Source organism: Delphinus delphis, chromosome 16 (assembly GCF_949987515.2).
Source record: "Delphinus delphis chromosome 16, mDelDel1.2, whole genome shotgun sequence".
In the NCBI taxonomy this organism is placed as follows: Eukaryota; Metazoa; Chordata; class Mammalia; order Artiodactyla; family Delphinidae; genus Delphinus; species Delphinus delphis.
The window spans coordinates 59,250,906-59,263,095 of NC_082698.1; the positions used below are offsets into that span (position 1 = coordinate 59,250,906).

Sequence of the window (12,190 nt, forward strand, 5' to 3'; positions counted from 1 at the left end):
ACACTTATGCCAAGGGAAAGTGGCATCGGCGAAAACACAAGTGACCGCAAATACAGAGGCTGTCGCTGAGGAGCACGGTTTCCGGAACTCAGGCGCAGAAACTCACCTTGCGCCCCGTCCCCCTTTCCCTCCCGGACAATGTTATCGCGAGTCTTGGGTTAAACTTGCGGTGATTGTGGAGACAAATTTCTCGCGAGATGTAATTGGTTGCTATAGTTGCAAAAAAAAACCACACCTCTGCGGCTAAGTCAGGTAAGTCTGCTCTTACTCCTTAGAAAACTGTCTCTTCCCGGCCTCCCCACCCCGGTCCTGCGGCCACACCGTGTTACCTCAGTTTCTTCTCCCTAAGCTTCGGCCAGGCTGAAACGCACACACCGCATCCCTGCACTACTGTACTCCGGTACAGACTCGAACGCCACCGACCCCGCTAGGCGCGGACGCTCTCGCCAAGCCCAGGCCTCCCACCCATAAGCCAGACTGAGACCCCACTTCCCACTTTGCGCCGAGATTCCCCTACAGTAAGCGCAGACTGCGCTCCTGTCCCCAGACCACTCCCAGTCACATCATCTCCTTCACCTAAACGATTTCTTTCTTTTTGTTTTTTGGGGTTTGTTTGTTTAAGCTATTTTTTGTTTTTCTAATTTTTTAAACTAAAAAAATTTTATTGGAGTATAGTTGATTTACAGTGTTGTGCATCTAACCATTTTCTAATCTGACTTTTCCCCTTCTTCTGAGCAGATGACAAGAAATGCGTGCCTTGTCAGCGGCAACAGGAGCCCCCACTTAACTGCCTTGACCATAACTTTTAACTAGCCAGATTTCTTGCACTCGTTGTTCAACAGATATGCTGCTAATGCCTCTTGCGGGCAAGGCATGGTGCCAGACATTCAGGGACTGCAGAAATGTATGATAGATTACTTGTCTCTAAAGAAGTAATTAAGCATTCAAGAAACGTAGTGCTTATTAATAACACCATTTGTGCGGTGCTTCATAGGTTAAGCAGTTTTACTGTTTTAGTGGATATTCGCAACAAATGTGAAACAGGTCAGAAGTTATGTTATCTGTTTTATAGAAGGTGAGACTGAGGCTCAGAGAAGTTAAGCATTTGTCCAGGGTCAGGCTAGTGAAGGCGTAATTCACATGCTACTATTGAAAAGGAAAGGAGACTAATGTAAAAGATCATTTCAAATGTAAACTTGATAAGAAAGTTGTCAGGGCCACTTAGGCCCTGAATGAGCCTGGAGACATAACGTTGAACAAGTGATCTGAGACTTGTAGGTAACAGGGAAAATGAGGGAGTCGCTAGAAAGATGCAGAATACTTATAAAGCTTGGAGACAGCAAGATATCTCTTTCTTTTTTCTACCACCAGTCCTAGACACACTTAGCATAGTATAGCCGATGTAAATATTTGAATTGCATTAAGTTCCACTTTGAATTGAGTCAGAAAACATGACCTTTTTTTTTTCCTTAACATATATCCAATTTATTTTTGAAGTTGTATCCTTAGTGTTGTAAAATAATTTGAAAATACCTTTGATTAAATAAGACATACATCAGGACTTTTTCCAGTGGACTAACATTCTGTGGGGCTGCCTCTTTCTTGTTATCAAAATATATTTTTCTAAAACTGAGAGGTTAAGTAACGCTTGAGGGGAGTTTTGCACATCACAAAGAAAAAAAAGCTACCAAAAAACACTTTGAAGGAGGTGAGGGATGGGAGGTGGGGTGATGGCATTCCTACCCTCTTTGCCTTGTGATAATTTGTGCTTAATGGGTTAGTTACATGTATAAGAATCTTTTTAGCACTAACCAGCAGAGTCATCCTTGTGACCAGGTCCCTAAGGCACTGCCTATCTGGCAACAAAGGTTGGAAAGTGCACAAAACAGTGCTGGACTAGGGCATTTCTCTAGGTTCTCCCCTGGTATTGGTTATGATATAATGTGGATACTTGTACAACTATGGTATATAAGGGGACAGGTTCGTTCATTATGTTCACAGAGATCAAAGAAGACCAGAGAGACTTTGCCCAGGTGCTGATATGGAGCAGGTGTCATCAACAGGCAGACCCGTGCAGATCACTGTGACAGATGGATATGACTTGGTAAAGTTATTTTTGGGAATCCTGGAAGTCCTTAGTTTATTCATTCTCCTTGAATGTACTTTTGTCTCTGGGCTCAGGTCTCCCTGTCAGTCATCCAGTTGTGGCTTGGGGAAGATGTGTTGGGAACATTAGCAGGAGGCATGGAGTTCTGCATTATTCTGTACCACCAAACCTCCTGGCTTTACATAGCAATGGCACTTCCTTCTCAGTGTTCCTTATTGTTAGTCTATAATCAGCAAGTCATATTAATGTGTAAAATATCTGGCAATTTGAATACTAAATTTAATGGGGGTGAAACAACTGGTTTTCATTTTCCTAGACAGCAGTTCCTTTCTCCTGAAAAGGATCTGAATTCCTCCAGAACTTCTCTTGTGATTAATTTCATTTGATGAATTTAAATAATAAAACTACAATATGATATAAGTATTAAAATTTACAAGAATAATGAAACGTCAAAATATTCATTCAGGGGCTTCCCTGGTGGCGCAGTGGTTGAGAGTCCGCCTGCCGATTCAGGGGACACGGGTTCGTGCCCCGGTCTGGGAAGATCCCACATGCCGCGGAGCGGCTGGGCCTGTGAGCCATGGCCGCTGAGCCTGCGCATCCGGAGCCTGTGCTCCTCAACGGGAGAGGCCACAACAGTTAGAGGCCCTTGTACCGCAAAAAAAAAAAAAAAAAAATTCATTCAGTATTATGAAGTCAAAAAGCTTATTCCAAAACAGGATGTAATAAATGACCTCTACTTTCTTTTAAAGGGTATATATAAAAATGTATATATAAATGTGTGTGCATATATATATATATATATATATATATATACACACACACACAGCAAAACACTAGAAAATATATTATTACAGGTAATGTCTTCCTATGTGCTTTCCTCACTTTTTCAAATCTTCCACAATTATATAATCATATAAACACAATTACTGTTATTTTTCAAAGCTTCCAACTTAACGGCCTTTAAATAGAATGTTGCATTTAGCTACAACTAGATTTGTTTAATGACTTTCTACTTCCCCCGTTTGTATTTGTAACATAGCTTGTTAGGAAAACGTGCAAAATGCTATATAAAGTCAAAATGGGTTGCCAGATATGTAGGAAAATTCTCTATTTGAATATAATTGTAAAGTATTTTTCTGTCAACAGAAAGGTTTTAAAGGAGATACTCCAGTTACCTTTATCCGTGCAGAATTCAATCAGGTGGTTCTGGGAGACTCTGCAAAAATTGCTGTTTCTCCAGAAGGAACTGCAAAATACAACTTCACTTGCAGTTTTGAGTTCAATCCTGAAGGAGGAGTCACTTTACATGACCTCGCCCACAAACCTGTGTTCTGTAAGTGCTTGGGATTCTAAATATGTTAATTACATGAGTGATCAGGATATTCTGAGATATTTAGTAGCTGTTGTAGGGACAGATGAACACACCTTACCTTTTTAATCTGGGAATAACACAGTATACTTTGAGTCCCACCTGGTTCTGGCAGCTGTCACCATGACCTACTAATTTTAATCAGTTTGTATTGAAGACCTTTTGACACATAACTGAACTTTAAAAAAAAATTTTTTTTTATTTTCCAAATTGACTTTATTTTTTCCAGCAGCTGATAGTAAAACATACATATGATCAAAAAAAAAGAATATTTATACAATTTTGAAGAACAATAAGCAATAACATGAAGCAAACATGCTCTTTTATGAAAAAAACAGCCCCCAGTTTGAAACAAGACCAATCATATATAGATAATTTGATCTATTCATGTGTACAACTCATTTTAATTTCCCTAAAAATATTATTTAATAACTTTTTAGTAACTAATCAATTCTTATTAACAGTCAAACAAGTAAGAATGTAGATAATGCTCAATTCAATCCATGGGTGTATATGAATAGACATATAACTGAAATTTGCAGCCTTCGTCTCCTAAGCTGATTTGTGAGCTTTTCCTTTGTATTCCTATATTTAAGGTTGCCAGATTTAGGGGAAAAAAGCAAAACAAAGAGACAAAAAACCCAAAAACCAAATTTGGGACATACTTACACTAAAAAAATGATTTGTTGTTTATCTGAAATTCAAATTTAATTTGGCATCTTGTATTTTACCTGGCAGCCATATCTGTACTTCTGTATATTCACCAAACTGTATAGCAATTATTAATTCGCCTCCCTTGTTAGAGGAGACACTTTTTGAAATCAGGGCTGTATCTTATTTATTTCAGAATTTCTAGTGCTTAGAAATATCTGGGATAGAAAGGGGCTCAAAAAATGTTTGTTGAATGAATGAATGAATGGATAAATAGATGGATAGTTTCCGTATTCACACTTTTACAGTTTCTAACTACATAATATTATCTCTGAAATACTTTGTTCCTAAACCTGTATTCTAGGCTAAGTCTTTTTTGTTTGTTTTAACCCATACTCTTTTTTATTTTTTGGTAGTGTGGTTTTTAAAACTTTATTTATTTAATTTATTTTTTATTGAAGTATAGTTGATTTACAGTGTTGTGCTAATTTCTGCTGTACAGCAAAGTGGCTCAGTTATACACATACATACATTCTTTTTTAATATTCTTTTCCATTACGGTTTATCCCAGGGGATTGGATATAGTTCCTTGTGCTATACAGTAGAACCTTGTTGTTTATCCATTTTAAATCTGATAGTTTGCACCTACTAACCCTAAACTCCCAGTCCATCCCTCTCCCTCACCCCTCCACCTTGGCAAGCACAAGTCTGTTCTCTATATCTGTGAATCTGTTTCTGTTTTGTAGATAGGTTCATTTGTGCCATATTTTATTTATTTATTTTTGTTTTGTTTTGTCTTTTTACTATTAACATTAGTAACCTCGAGATATGTTTAAATTAGAATTGTCATTTTGAATGTTCACATTAAGATATACTGTAATTTGACTTATGAGGACTTTTTTTTAATTAAAAAAATTATTTTATTGGAGTATGATTGGTTTACAATCTTGTGTTAGTTTCTGCTGTACAGCAAAGTGAGTCAGTTATACATACACATATATCCACTTTTTTTTCTGCCATATTTTAGATTCTACATATAAGTGATATCATATGGTATTTGTCTTTCTCTTTCTGACTTACTTTACTTAGTATGATAATCTCTGGTTACATCCATGTTGCTGCAAATGGCATTATTTCATTCTTTTTTATGTCTGAGAAGTATTCCATTGTATATGTGTACCATATCTTCTTTATCCATTCATATGTTGATGGACATTTAGGTTGTTTCCATGTCTTGGCTATTGTGAATAGTGCTGCTATTAACATAGGGGTTCATGTATCTTTTTGAATTATAGTTTTGTCCGGGTATATGCCCAGGAGTGGGATTGCTGGATCATATGGTAGTTCTATTTTTAGTTTTATGAGGAATCGCCATACTGTTTTCCATAGTGGCTGCACCAAGTTACATTCCCACCAACAGTTTGGGAGGGTTCCCTTTTCTCCACACCCTCTCCAGTATTTGTTATTTGTAGACTTTTTTTTTTTTTTTTTTTTTTTTAACATCTTTATTGGGGTATAATTACTTTACAATGGTGTGTTAGTTTCTGCTTTACAACAAAGTGAATCAGTTATACATATACATATGTTCCCATATCTCTTCCCTCTTGCGTCTCCCTCCCTCCCACCCTCCCTATCCCACCCCTCCAGGCTGTCACAGAGCACCGAGCCAATATCCCCGTGCCATGCGGCTGCTTCCCTCTAGTTATCTACCTTACTACGTTTGTTAGTGTGTATATGTCCATGACTCTCTCTCGCCCCGTCACAGCTCACCCTTCCCCCTCCCCATAACCTCAAGTCCGTTCTCTAGGAGGTCTGCGTCTTTATTCCTGCCTTACCCCTAGGTTCTTCATGACATTTTTTTTTTCTTAAATTCCATATATATGTGTTAGCATACTGTATTTGTCTTTTTCGTTCTGACTTACTTCACTGTGTATGACAGACTCTAGGTCTATCCACCTCATTACAAATAGCTCAATTTCGTTACTTTTTATGGCTGAGTAATATTCCATTGTATATATGTGCCACATCTTCTTTATCCATTCATCTGATGATGGGCACTTAGGTTGTTTCCATCTCCGGGCTATTGTAAATAGAGCTGCGATGAACATTTTGGTACATGACTCTTTTTGAATTTCGGTTTTCTCAGGGTATATGCCCAGTAGTGGGATTGCTGGGTCATATGGTAGTTCTATTTTTAGTTTTATGAGGAATCTCCATACTGTTTTCCATAGTGGCTGCACCAAGTTACATTCCCACCAACAGTTTGGGAGGGTTCCCTTTTCTCCACACCCTCTCCAGTATTTGTTATTTGTAGACTTTTGACGATGGCCATTTTGACTGGTGTGAGGTGATACCTCATTGTAGTTTTGATTTGTATTTCTCTAATAATTAGTGATGTTGAGCATCTTTTCATGTGCCTACTGACCATCTGTATGTCTTTGGAGAAATGTTTATTAAGGTCTTCTGCCCATTTTTCTATTGGGTTGTTTGCTTTTTTGTTGTTCAGTTGTATGAGCTGGCTGTATATTTTGGAGATTAAGCCCTTGTTGGTTGCATCATTTGCAAATCTTTTCTCTCATTCTGTAGGTTGTCTTTTCTTTTTTTTCCTTTTTCTTTTCTTAATATTTATTTATTTATTTTAATTTTTTAAAAAAATATTTATTTATTTATTTTTGGCTGTGTTGGGCCTTTGTTGCTGCACATGGGCTTTCTCTAGTTGTGGTGAGCGGGGGCTACTCTTTGTTGCGGTGCGCAGGCTTCTCATTGCTGTGGCTTCTCTTGTTGCAGAGTATGGGCTCTAGGCGCATGGGCTCAGTAGTTCTGGCTCATGGGCTCTAGAGCGCAGGCTCAGTAGTTGTGGTGCACAGGCTTGGTTGCTCCGCGGCATGTGGGATCTTCCCAGACCAGGGCTTGAACCCTTATCCCCTGCATTGGCAGGTGGATTCTTAACCACTGTGCCACCAGGGAAGTCCCAATCTTTATTTATTTATTTATTTAATTTTTGGCTGTGTCAGGTCTTAGTTGCGGTACACAGGATCTCTGTTGCAGCATGTAGCTCTTTCGTTGTGGTGCACGGGCTTCTCTCTAATTGTGGCTCGTGTGCTCAGTAGTTGCGACACACGGGCTTAGTTGTCCCCCAGCATGTGGGATCTTAGTTCCCCAACCAGGGATTGAACCGACATCCCCTGCATTGGAAGGTGGATTCTTAACCACTGGACCACCAGGGAAGTCTCTCTCTCTCTTTTTTTAATGGTTTCCTTTGCTATGCAAAAGCTTGTAAGAGTGATTAGGTCCCATTTCTTTGTTTTTGTTCTTATTTCTATTCCCTTGGGAGACTGACCAAAGAAAACATTGGTACAATTTATGTCAGAGAATGTTTTGCCTATGCTTTCTTATAGGAGTTTTATGGTGTCTTGTCTTATGTTTAAGTCTTTAAGGCGTTTTGAATTTATTTTTGTGCTGCTGTGAGTATGTGTTATAACTTCATTGATTTACATGCAGCTGTCTTAACTTTCCCAGCACGACTTGCTGAAGAGACTTTCTTTTTCCCATTGTATATTCTTGCCTCCTTTGTCGAAGATTAATTGACCATACGTGTGTGGGTTTATTTCTGGGCTCTCTATTCTGTTCCATTGATGTGTATGTCTGTTTTTTGTACCAATACCATGCTGTTTTGGTTACTGTAGCTTTGTGGTATTGTCTGAAGTCTGATAGAGTTATGCCTCCTACTTTGTTTTTTTCCTTAGTATTGCTTTGGCAATTCTGGGTCTTTTATGGTTCCATATAAATTTTTGGATCATTTGTTCTAGTTCTGTGAAAAATGTCATGGGTAATTTGATAGGGATTGCATTAAATCTGTAGATTGCTTTGGGTAGTATTGCCATTTTAACTATTAATTCTTCCAGTCCAAGAGCATGGGATATCTGTTTCTTTGAATCATCTTTAATTTCCTCTATTAATGTTTTATAGTTCTCAGCATATAAGTCTTTCACCTCTTTGGTCAGTTTATTCCTAGGTATTATTTTTTTGGTGCGATTTTAAAAAGCTTTTTTTTTTTTTTTTTTTTTTCTTTTTTGGCCGCACCAAGCGGCTTGTGGGATTTTAGTTCCCCAACCATGGATGGATTGAAACCAGGCCCTCTGTAGTGAGAGCATGGAGTCCTAACCACTGGACCACCAGGGAATTCCCAAAGGTATTGTTTTTTTACATTCCCTTTCTGATATTTCATTGTTAGTGTAAAGAAATGCAGCTGATTTCTGAATGTTTATCTTGTATCTTGCTGCTTTGCTGAATTTATTAGATCTAGTAGTTTTTGCGTGGAGTTCTTAGGGTTTTCTATATATAGTATCATGTCATCTGCATATAGGGACAGTTTTACCTCTTCCCTTCCAATTTGGATACCTTTTATTCCTTTTTCTTGTCTGATTGCTGTGGCTAGGACTTCCAATACTATGTTGAATAGAAGTAGTAAGAGTGGGCATCCTTGTCTTGTTCCAAATTTTAATGGGAAGTCTTTCAGCTTTTCACCGTTGAGTATTATATTGGCTGTGGGTTTGTCATAATGGCTTTTATTATGTTGAGATATATTCCCTGTATACCTACTTTGGTAAGAGTTTTTATCGTGAATGGATTAGGTGCATATATGTTGACGAGTGTAAAATCCTCTTCTTGTATTCATCCTTTTACCATTATATAATATCCTTCTTTATCTTTCTTTATGGCCTTTATTTTAAAATCTATTTTGTCTGATATGAATATTTCAGCTCCTGTTTTCTTGTCATTTCTGTTTGCATGAAACATCTTTTTCCATCCCCTCACTTTCAACCTGTGTGTGTCCTTTGCCCTAAGGTGTGTCTCTTGTAGGCAGCATATTGTAGGCTCTTGTTTTTTTAATCCAGTCTGCCACTCTTTGTCTTTTGATTGGAGCATTCAGTCCATTGACATTTAAGGTAATTATTGATACATATGTATTTATTGCCATTTAAAAAAATAAATTTATTTATTTATTTTTGGCTGTGTTGGGTCTTCGTTGCTGGGCACAGGCTTTCTCTAGTTGTGGCGAGTGGGGGCTACTCTTTGTTGCAGTGCGCAGGCTTCTCATTGCGGTGCCTTCTCTTGTTGCAGAGCACAGACTGTAGGCTTGCAGGCTTCAGTAGTGGTGGCATGTCGGCTCAGTAGTTGTGGCTTAAAGGCTCTAGAACGCAGGCTCAGCTGTTGTGGCGCATGGGCTTAGTTGCTCCGCGGCATGTGGGATCTTCCTGGACCAGGGCTCGAACCCATGTCCCCTGCATTGGCTGCGGACTCTTAACCACTGTGCCACCAGGGAAGTCCTTTATTGCCATTTTAAACCTTGTTTTCCAGTTGATTCTATGTTTCTTTTTTGTTCCTTTCTCTTTCTTTCAGTTTTTCTTTTTGTGGTTTGATGATTTCCTTTTATTTTATGCTTGTGTTCTCTTCTTTTTGGGTTTAGTAATCTATTGTATATTTTTGATTTGTGGTTGCCCTGCTTTTCAAGTATGGTAACCTCTTCCTATATCTGCTTGCTTTAGACTGATAGTCATATAGGTTCAAACACATTCTAAAAAAAAGAATCTACATTTTCTTACCCTCCTTTCCCACATTTTAGGATTTTGATGTCCTTTTTTACATCTTCATGTTTATCCTTTTTCTGTTCCTTGTGTTTATCATCACTTTCACAAATAAGTTTTTTTTTTCTTTTTGATCTGTATACTGACTAATTTAAGTGATTTACTTTCCAACTGTAAACTGTGATTTCCTCCTTCCTATATCTTCTTGTTTCTTTTCTATTTAGGGAAGACCTTTCAATATTTCTTTTAGGATAGGTTTAGTATTGCTGTATTCTTTTAGTTTTTGCTTGTCTGAGAAATTCTTTATTTCCCCTCCTATTCTGAATGATAATCTTGCTGGGTAGAGTATTCTAGGTTGCAGATTTTTCCCTTTCAAAACTTTGAATATATTTTGCCACTCTCTTCTGACCTGCAGCGTTTCTGTAGAGAAATCAGCTGATAGCCTTATGGGAGTTCCCTTGTAATTAACTATTTGTTTTTCTCTTGCTGCCTTTAGAATGCTCTCTTTATCTTTAACTTTTGCCATTTTTATTAGAATATGTCTTGGTGTAGGTCGGTTTGGGTTCATCTTGTTTCGGACCCTCTGTGCTGCTTGTATCTAGATATCTGTTTCCTTCTTTAGATTTGGGATTTTTTCAGCCATAATTTCTTCAAATACATTTTCAATACCATTTTCTCTTTCTTCTCCTTCTGGAATACCTATTATGCATAGATAGGCATTCTTTATATTATCCCATAGGTCTCTTATATTGCTTTCTTTTTTTTTTTCATTTGGTTTTCTCTCTGCTGTTTTGATTGGGTAATTTCCATTATTCTATCTTCCAGATCCCTTATTCTTTCTTGTGCATTATTCATTCTGCTATTCATTGCCTTTAGCTCAGCTTTTGTCTTGGCAAATGAATTTTCTAATTTTTCTTGGCTCCTCCTCGTAATTTCTAGTTCGTTTTTACCGTAATCTGCGTTTCTGCCAATAGCCTTTCTTAATACTTTCAGTATTTTCATTACCTTTTTGAACTCGGTGTCTTAGACTGAAGAGGTCTGTTTCCTTGTTTGTTTCTTCTGGGGAATTCTCTTGGTCTTTTAACTGGGAGTCAAAGAAGCAATTTAACTGCTTCTTCATTTTGCTTATATTTCTCTTACTCTGTGAGTTTAGGAGAAATGGTTATCTACTCTCGTCTTGGAGGGCTATTTATATGTGGGAATGTCCCTGCATAGCTTGTGTGGGTTAAATATATTTTTGGCACGAGGGCTGTTTTTGGTTTGGATGCTTGCTGTCTCTTTCCACAGTTTGTGCTGGCCGTTATCCCCTTGATAGTGGGTGTGCGGGTGCGCAGCCCGAGCACACTCCCAGGAAGGCAGCGGTTGGGGCAGCGGTTGATGCCCAGTTGTGGGACCCTTGGTAGTGGCAGCAGTCTGCGCCCACCTCTGGAGTCCGAGATGGCAGTGGCGGCTCGTACCTGCCCCTGGAGCTCAGGTAGGCAGTGCCTTGCCACCTGAGAGTGTGTGTGGAGAAAGAAACTCCTATGGAGGTCCCGCCTCTCTCCTCTCGCACCCCCAACAATGGCGTCTTGCCTCTCTCGTGGGCCCAGGCTTCTTCCTGTACTCCCTTGATTGAGGCACACCACACCCTAGCCCCCTCAGGCTGTCTGCACGCAGCCAACCCCAGTCCTCTCCCCTGGTCCGACCTCCAAAGCCTGAGCCCCAGCACCCAGCCCCCGCTCACCTCAGTGGACAAGCGTATCAGGCTGGCGAGTGCCGGGTGGTGACACCAACCATCTGTGCAGGTTTCTCTCTGCTTTGCCCTCTGCAAATCCGGTTGCTGCACTCTCCTCTGAGGCTCTAAAGCTCCCCCTCTGTTCTGGCTGATCTCCCCACCAGTGAGGTGACTTCCCAACGTGTGGAAACTTTCCCTCTTTCACAGCTCCCTCCTGGGGGCGCAGGTCCCATCCTGATTCCTTTCTCTCTTTTTTTTTTTCTCTTTTCTTTTGTTCTCCAAGTTATGTGGAGATTTTCTTGCCCTTTTGGAAGTCTGAGGTCTTCTGCCAGCATTCAGTAGATGTTCTGTGAGAATCATTCCACATGTAGATGTATTTTTGATGTATTTGTGGCAGAAGGTGAGCTCCCCATCCTATTCCTCTGCAATCTTGATCCGATTGATGACCCATACTTGTTATTTTTTGTTTTTGTTATTTTTTAGTGGCACATCTCCTAAGGTGCCTGCGAAAACCCACAGATTCCAAGATCCCAAACCCGGAGAGGTGGACCTGAGAATCTATACAGTATTCTAGAGCAATGCTTTCCAGACCTTTCTTTCCATAACAGTCACCTGAGAGAAAGTAATCTGGGAGAAAATAATCTTCAGGGTCCAACCCCATACCACTAAATTCACAATTGCCATGGGAAGAGCCTAGGTAGCTGTACCTTGGGAAAAAAATGTCTCAGGTGATTACTGGGAAACACAGTTCAAGAGCA

At 39.3% G+C, this 12,190-nt stretch overlaps 1 protein-coding gene across 1 annotated transcript in view; it reads left to right on the top strand.

Moving 5' to 3' along the window:
- The first annotated feature begins 279 nt into the window (after positions 1-279).
- The window catches only part of CFAP70 (cilia and flagella associated protein 70), an 89,379-nt gene continuing 77,468 nt past the window's right edge, over positions 280-12,190 (top strand). The window contains exons 1-3 of the mRNA XM_060034799.1: positions 280-400; positions 2,002-2,104; positions 3,257-3,443. Of these exons, the coding sequence (XP_059890782.1) occupies positions 2,042-2,104; positions 3,257-3,443 (250 nt within the window). The 5' untranslated portion in view covers positions 280-400; positions 2,002-2,041. The remainder of the gene's footprint in view (positions 401-2,001; positions 2,105-3,256; positions 3,444-12,190) is intronic.